Below are 8,245 nucleotides of genomic sequence, written 5' to 3'. Positions count from 1 at the left end.
AAATAATAAAATAAAAAAATAAAACATAATAAATTAATTCCCATGACGTTTCGGCCACAACGCAAGCAGCCGTCCTCAGGTGAAGAAAGGTCTGTCGGAAAGACTTCAGACGCTGTCTCCCCGACAGACCTGGTCTTCACCTGAGGACGGCTGCTTGTGTTGTGGCCGAAACGACGTGAGAATTATTTTATTACGTTTTATTTTTATTATTTTATTACTTCCCTTCTACGTGACTTACCGACAGAACCAAGAAGATGAATCCCTGCAGTCACGAAAGCTTTAAATCGAAATTTAGCCGTGCAATAGCTTTGTCTCTTTGCTGTTTGAACATCTTAACACCTCCTGTATTATTGCCGGAAAAGGGTCGAGCCTATTCTGTTTTCATCGGTTTGCCCGTATTGCAAACTAATTAATCTAAGCCTCATAGCCAGAGTGTGTCAATAATTGCGGGGAACGGTTGTGTAGCGGTTAGCGTGCTGCGCCTCGAACCCAGCCTCCCGATGTTCGATTCCCGGCCAACAACCACCGCCCATAGGTCCATCGGCCTCAAATGAGCACCTGGTGCGGTGTATAAAACATTGGCACTGGGGAGACAAAGGCGGCTGGGCGTGGTGTTGGCGGTCACCGCCCACCCCCTGTGCGCCATGCCGGCCTTCGTAGGTGATGCTCGCTAACAGTGTCCGACGAGAGCAGTTGTCAGGAAAATGTCGGATCGAGGCTGATCCTTGCCATTTAACATTCCATCTTATTGAGGGACTGCTACTGTGTGTTGCCTTGGTGTGGTCTGTGTCTCTTTTGTTGTTGTCGTTGTTGCTGCTGCCTTGCTCAAGATTGATAATTCGGACTTATACAATCAACGCATTAATTTCCCACACTGGACGCGTGCGAAATAAGAGTTTTCACAGCCCTGTCGGATTCCCCCTCGTCCAGCACTGAATCGTAAGCTTCTGACTGGGATGGTGTTGATCGTGTTGAGCGTGTTTGACCGTACTTGTCCGCGTTGGTCCCCAGCACCCCGGCGGCGAGTCCGTGCTGCTGGAGAAGTCTGGGAAGGACGCGACGGAGGCGTTGAGGACGCGGGTCACTCGGGGGACGCGCGCGACATCATGCAGCAGTACTACATCGGCGAGCTTGAAACGGTATGTGCACAACAACAACAACGGAGGCCGCCAATCCCCACCGAGTGGCGGTGACATGACCACGGCACCTGTGCCAGGCCAGGAGCACTTGGAGGCACACCTGTTCACAGACTCACACTTACGGGCTCGCACACGGAGATTCACTCGCGCAGAATCGCGCACACATAGACTCACTCACAGACTCAATTACAGACAGACTCACAGACTCGCACACAGTGTGAGACTTGCGCAGAATCGCACACAGAACCGTAGACTCACTGCCAGACTCGCACAGACTCCACCCACACAGACTCACAGAGATACACACAGACTCACACAGAGATACACACAGAGATACACACAGACTCACACAGACTCACACAGACTTACACAGACTCACACAGACTCACACAGACTCACACAAACTCACACTGAGATACACACAGACTCGGATGCACTCAGACTCTCACACACACAGTGAGACTCACTCACACAGAGACTCGCACAGAGACTCCAAGCAGACGCAAAAACAAAGATCCCCTATCTTATAGCCTTAACAGACTTTTGGAGCAAGTGCTGTTAGCGAGTAGCACCTACGAAGGCCGGCACTCCACACGAAGAGGCGGGTGACCAACACCACGCCTGGCCGACTTTTCCTCACACCGCACCAGGTATTCATTTGAGGCCAAGTCGACCTAGGGGAGGTCCAGAACCGGTTCAGGTATATCCATCGACAATCTTGGCTGTGAGTGGGAATTGAACTCAGCGAAAAGTGTTCCCTTGGGGAAGATCTGCTTTGTAGAACAAACGCGTTGTGAGATCACGCGGTAAGTGTGTGTGTACGTTACCATCGTGGTTACCATCGTGGTTAACATTGTCGGTTATCTTTTGCAGGAAGGGTCAACGTCGGAAAGGCCGCAGGTAAGAAAGGCATCAACGCGCAGAGTTCTAAATCCCTCTGGTCCACACCGACAGCACCAAATATGTTAACCCTGCTGTGCCACACTCGATGCACTACAAGTTCGACTTAAAAAAAAATACTTACTGGACATCTGTAAAAGAAAAATAGTAGTTAGCAGTAGTACTTGTTGGCGTGTTTTTGCGGTCGGCCGCCTTCCCGATCGAGCGAGGAGTGTCTCGATAATTGATCGAGCGGCGTTCGTGTAGCCATCGACGTGCGAGAACTTAGCACCAAGCTGGCACTGCCAATCTCGGCTCGGCTCTGACACCTCGTGCCGGTGAACCGCCGTGTGCGCTTCGTGCCGAGTCTGCTGCTTCTCGCGCGGGAGATGACCCGGTTGCCCTAAACACATTGTTCTGCGGAGGGAGCTGGTAGGAACGTTGGGTTGCTCGGTCAATGGCCAGGGTCAACGGCGGCGTGGTGTATTCTGCAAATATGGCTGACTGTGAGGGCGGACACAAGTGGGCGTGAGTAGGTTAAACGTTGAGTTTTATAAGGGCACCACGGGGTGACCAGCCCCTCCCCACCCAGCCCCACCCCTCCCACCCTCCCAACCCAGCCCCTCCCCACCCTCCCCTCTCCACCCAGCCCCACCCCTCCCATTTTTGGATGCACGACGGACAGACACAATAATTCCCTGTGGGCTGGTGTAACCAGGAGGTTCCTACTAGTAAAACTAAAACTGCAATTTTTTTTATTTTATTTGACCAGGTAAGGCCCCAACTGAGCTGCTGCTACGTAGCTCTTTTAAATCCTTTATATTAAGTTCGCTTGCTTGCGTGCTTGCTTGCTTACGACCGTGCAAATCTTTCGATCGTTTTTTAACCCACTTCCCGTGATCCAATCGAGCTGACATTTTGCACACAGACTCGTTGTGCGAGACAATTAATGTTCGTGAAAATTTCCAAAATTGTACACTGTTTAGGGAAAACAAATTAAATATTGAATTACCAATTGCATAATACTGGCAGACAATCATCTGACCCATAGGTGGCAGCCATCTCAAGCCAGAGGACGAGATGACTCTAGCTGCCACGCATATAAAGGATTTATAGTGAAAAACTTTGTTTTTACGGGTTATACTTGTTCATAAGTGACCTCGCCACACATCATGATAGCGCGACAAAGTGGCTTATCGTCACGTGGAACATTTACAGCGGCCAAACACTCGGGGAACGCGTGACGTTGATGCTAAATGTGGAGGGAAAAAAACGGCGGACACAGAGATAAATCCTCGTGACCACGGGGTAGAGGGAGAGAGAGAGATGCAAACAGACATCGTCCGGGTAAGAATCGCACCCACGACCTCCTGTATACCAGGGGAGGTAGTTAACCTCTCTGCCGCCCCCCCCCCCCCCCCCCCCCGATTTCTGTTTTCTAGGCGAAGAAAATACCGGGGTGCTCCTCGCCGAGGTCCGCCAAATGGTGCGTGCTCCGCAAGTTTCACGTCTTTGCTTCCTTCTACATTATAAAATAAAATAAAAGTTGTTTTATTTCTTGGTTCTTTCGTAAAGTCACGTAGAAGGAAGTAATAAAATATAATTATTTTATTAAGTTTTATTTTTATTATTTTATTACTTCCCTTCTAAATAATAAAAATAAAACATAATAAAAGAAATTTATTTTATTTTTTTAATTTTATTATTTCCCTTCTACGTGACTTTACCGAAAGAACCAAGAAGATGAATCCCTGCAGTCACGAAAGCTTTAAATCGAAATTTAATCTGTTCTTACTTTCGTCATTACCCCCCCACACAATTTTTACTCGCGCCGTGAGGCCGGAAGCATCCGTCGCAGAACCTTTCACGTCGCTTCTCGTCCGCACGGTCCGGGGAGCGGCACTTTCTCTCACCCGCCCCTGCTTACAGATTAATTCTCACAGCTGGAATTGAGCTAAATGAAGTGCAGAACGCAATTTAATTGAATGGTAATTTTTAGAACTTGTTGTTGTTGTTCAGTCATTGGTGATGACTGGTTGAGAACTCGGTATAATCACGGGCAGTGGCTGCAACCCGGATCCGAACCAAGGTCGATATTGTTTACATCATCGTTTGAGCTGTGAAAAGTTTGTAATCTAACTGTGGTGGCCGGGGGTTGTTTGGAGATCATGATTCCGTCCTATAATCGATTATTGTATTCGCAGTGTGGCCTGAGGAGTAGTGGTGTAGGTGGTACCGCGGTGGTGAGATGTTATCTCCCTCGCCTTGTGTGCAGGAGGTCGTGGATTCGGTCCCGACCCAGATGCCTGCTGTATCATTGGAGTTTGCGTGTCTCTCTCTTACCGTGGTCGCGTGGGTTTTTCTCCGGGTCCTCCGGTTTTCTCCCTCCACATTTACAGTCGACATGCGTTCACATCATTTGGCTGCTCTAGATTTCCACGTGATGATAGGCCACTTTGTTGAGCTATCATTTATGTACAAGTGTCACTTCTGAAAAAGAACAACATAGTTCAGTGGGGCCTTACCTGGTAAAAAATAAAATAGCGGTAGTAGACTCCTAGTCGCAACTAAATTTCCCGATGATGACGATGATGATGACGACGACGATGACCACGATGATGATGATGACTGATGACGATGACGACGACGATGACAATGACCACGATGATGATGATGATGACGACAATGACGACGATGATGATGACGACGACAATGACGACGATGATGATGGCTGATAATGACGACGAAGACGATGATGATGATGACGACGACGACGATGACCACGACGATGATGACCACGATGACGATGATGATGACGACGACGACGACGATGACCACGACGATGATGACCATGATGACGATTATGACGACCATGATGATTATGATGACGATGATGAACCGTGGCTAACGTCCGTCTCCCCGTCGCGCTGTTGCGCCGGCTCCGTGTGGTTCCAGCTGCTGCTGGCTGTGGCTGGCGCCGGCGGTGGCGGTCGGGTTGGTGGTCGCCTGGCGCTACTACCGCAGGGCCTAGCGGGGGCCACGCGGGAGCCACGCGGGAGCCACGCGGGAACTTTCCAGCCAGCCCGGCCAGCCTGTACGAGGCCTCGGGAGCTCGGCATTCCGTACGCTGAACCTTCACTCGCAGCCTAGCCCAGCCACTCGACACAATGACTCAGAACTCGGCCCGCAACTAGCTACCAACAAAGCCCAGCTATCCTCAACCAAGACTTGTCATCATCATCATCATTCATTACGCCGATGTCGTGCCTCACACAAGCGTAAAAACAAGTGCCGGGAGCGGCAACCGATGCAAATCGAGAAGCACAATTGAACGGAGGACTCGTGGACTCAGATTCACAATAATTTTTCAAAAAAAAAAACCTTGAGTACCAACTCTGCACTACCAGCTCAGCCCTGCCACCCTGTTGTACCAGGACCTGACCCTACCAACTCAGCCCTGCCACCCCGCACCTATCAGCACACAGACCTGACGCTCGGCCAGTCCCGCCGGCTAGCCTTCCCAGCTAAGGCGCGTGACCCACTCTGCACTACCGGCTCTAGCCCAGGGGTCGGCAAAACCTGCGGCTCTTGAGCAGCATGCAGCCCTTTAGAGGAAGCGCTTCGTGTACGTTATTTATTGAGGACCACCACCATCTCGTATTGACCACGTGCATTGCGCGGCTCTTGAGAGATCGATTTTATTTTTACCGAATAAAAAAAAAATGTTATTTCCATTGCCGACCCCCGCGCTAGCCCGAGGACTCGTCACCAGACCCAGCGTGCTACCTGCTTAGCCCTGCCACGCTGCGCAAGGACTACAGCTACTCGGGTTGCCCCTTCAGCCGGCGCAGTACCGTCGGCAGAACAGGCTGCGGACTACCCGACATCAACTGCGTGCCTGAGTACCCAGCTGTTTCCAGCCCCCCCGTCTTCTCCCTCCAGAGGAGAGGCCGACGAGAAACATGGAAACATGTGCCCACCTCGCCCACCTCTCCCTGCATTAGCCCTAGGGGCTCGCTCTCTCTCCCCTGCTTTGCCACGGTGGCTAGGAGATGTTAACTATCTCGCCCGGTGTGCAGGAGGTCGTGGGGTTCGATCCAGACCCTGACGCCTGCTGCTGTATATTTGGAGTTTGCATGTCTCTCATCATCATCATCACGGTGGCTAGGAGATGTTAACTATCTCGCCTGGTGTGCAGGAGGTCGTGGGGTTCGATCCAGACCCTGACGCTTGCTGTGTATTTCGAGGTGCGTTTCTCTCTCCCCGTGGTCGCTCGGATTTTTTTTTTCTCTCCGGATCTTCCGGATTTTTGTCCCCTCCACATTCAGAATCAACGTCGCACGTTCAGAGTATTTGGCTGCGATGAATTTCCACGATGATGATGATAAGCCACTTTGGTGGAGCTGTAAATTGTGGCCAGTTCAATTCTGAAAGAGAGCTATACAGCTCGGTGGGCCTTAGCCGGTAAAATAAAATAGTTATGAGTTTAGCTTTTTACAACCGCTAGCCTGCCCACTGGCGAGCCCAAACATTGGTTGCTGCGTCGGGTTTATTGAGCCCAGGTACGGGCCGTTTGGCTCAGGGGTCAGAGACACTGAGCTGGCATTCCCTGGGTTTGACGCCCGGTTTCAGCCGCCCTTTGTATTAAAACCCAGAACGGCGTGCGTGTGCGCGCGCGCGTGTGTGTGTGCGTGAGAGTGGTCCTTGATAGGTGCTCGCTATAACAGCACTCGCTCCAAACAGTCTGTTCAGGCTATACGGGGGGATCTTTTGTCTTTGATGGCCTGCGGAAGCGGATATCATAGAACATCTTGTGAGATCCCTTCATAGTAACTTTTTAAAAAATGAATTGAAACACTATGGGGGTGGGGGGGGGGGGCAGGGCGGTACTTTCTTGCCTGCCCCTGCTGCAGAGAAAATATTCGTCCACGCGACAACCAAAATGATATCGTGAATTGTCAGGGGTGGAATTCGGCTAAACTAAGTGCAGAACCAAATTGAATGTAATCGTGGTTATGTTTTTTTTTTACACAAAGTAATTGGCGACCAGGCTGAGGGCCATCGCCTCGCGAGACTTGAGAAGTCTGGTTCTCATTGCAGGGCAGGATTGGAACCCGGACTTCTCAGCGGTGCCGGCTCCAGCGCCTCGGCTTGGTCGTCTTAAAAAAAAAATCGTCGATCAAATTTGTGAATTTCTTTTACAATAATGTAACCAACGTGACCAGCGGTGTTCGTATATATTTCTATATATTTGTCGTCGCAAAGAGACTTAACGTTTTTTTGAGTTGAAACTTAACAAAACGTATCCCGATAAAAAAAGAATAGTTTTTTTTTTGCCTTCCTGGCAATAAATCAGGAGGTGACAAGGTGTTCAAACACCAAATAGACACACACCTATTGCAAGGCATCAAGTCTGCATTAACCACACGCATTTGTGGTAAAATATGCAAAACAAACATGCACTGATAATAGATGGCATTGTCCTTTGAAACGGATTGGCCTACGCCAGAGACGGCCTCCTTTAGGGCCTTCCCACTGGTGTTAGATCAGAGAACAACGCCAAAAGGCGGACAGCGCAAAGGCAATGTAAATATCACAGCATCAATAGCTCGGGTTTGAGCAGATGAAACGTAATCCGGTTGGCCAGGCAGACGGTCGTAAAGGGATGTGGCCAATCGCGCGCGGTTATATTAACCCTTCTTGGTTCTTTCGGTAAAGTCACGTCGAAGGGAAGTAATAAAATAATAAAAATAAAACATAATAAAATAATTCTCACGACGTTTCGGCCACAACGCAAGCAGCCGTCCTCAGGTGAGGTGAGGACGGCTGCTTGCGTTATGGCCGAAACGTTGTGAGAATTATTTTATGTTTTATTTTTATTATTTTATTACTTCCCTTCTACGTGACTTTACCGAAAGAACCAAGAAGATATATGAACCCTTTCCTGTTCCGATGACGTACGTGGACGTCATCAGTTTTTTCCATCTGATTCCGTTACGATGACGTACGTTAAAATCATCAACAGAAACAGGAATTATGAAATAAAATAAGTTTATCGGTACCGAGGCTCGGCATGTGGCACGGTTTGGTGCCGGCTATCGTAGAGCTGCGGGCGGTTCGCTACAGTTCTCTGCGGTGAGTAACAATGTCTTTAAGAACAACGGCGCTACGGCCCCTCTGAGTAAAACGAACGCAGAGCCGTTAAATTTCGATTTAAAGCTTTCGTG

General features: G+C 49.7%; 1 protein-coding gene across 1 annotated transcript in view; it reads left to right on the top strand.

Moving 5' to 3' along the window:
* The window catches only part of LOC133355864 (cytochrome b5-like), a 26,362-nt gene extending 19,850 nt beyond the window's left edge, over nt 1-6,512 (top strand). The window contains 5 exon segments of the mRNA XM_061573277.1: nt 1,012-1,066; nt 1,069-1,139; nt 2,013-2,039; nt 3,461-3,504; nt 4,974-6,512. Of these exon segments, the coding sequence (XP_061429261.1) occupies nt 1,012-1,066; nt 1,069-1,139; nt 2,013-2,039; nt 3,461-3,504; nt 4,974-5,049 (273 nt within the window). The 3' untranslated portion in view covers nt 5,050-6,512.
* Nucleotides 6,513-8,245: the final 1,733 nt, after the last annotated feature.

This window comes from Lethenteron reissneri, chromosome 52 (genome assembly GCF_015708825.2).
Source record: "Lethenteron reissneri isolate LAM-NWPU_2019-01 chromosome 52, ASM1570882v1, whole genome shotgun sequence".
Lineage (NCBI taxonomy): Eukaryota > Metazoa > Chordata > Hyperoartia > Petromyzontiformes > Petromyzontidae > Lethenteron > Lethenteron reissneri.
This window is presented reverse-complemented; position numbering and strand designations above follow the sequence as displayed.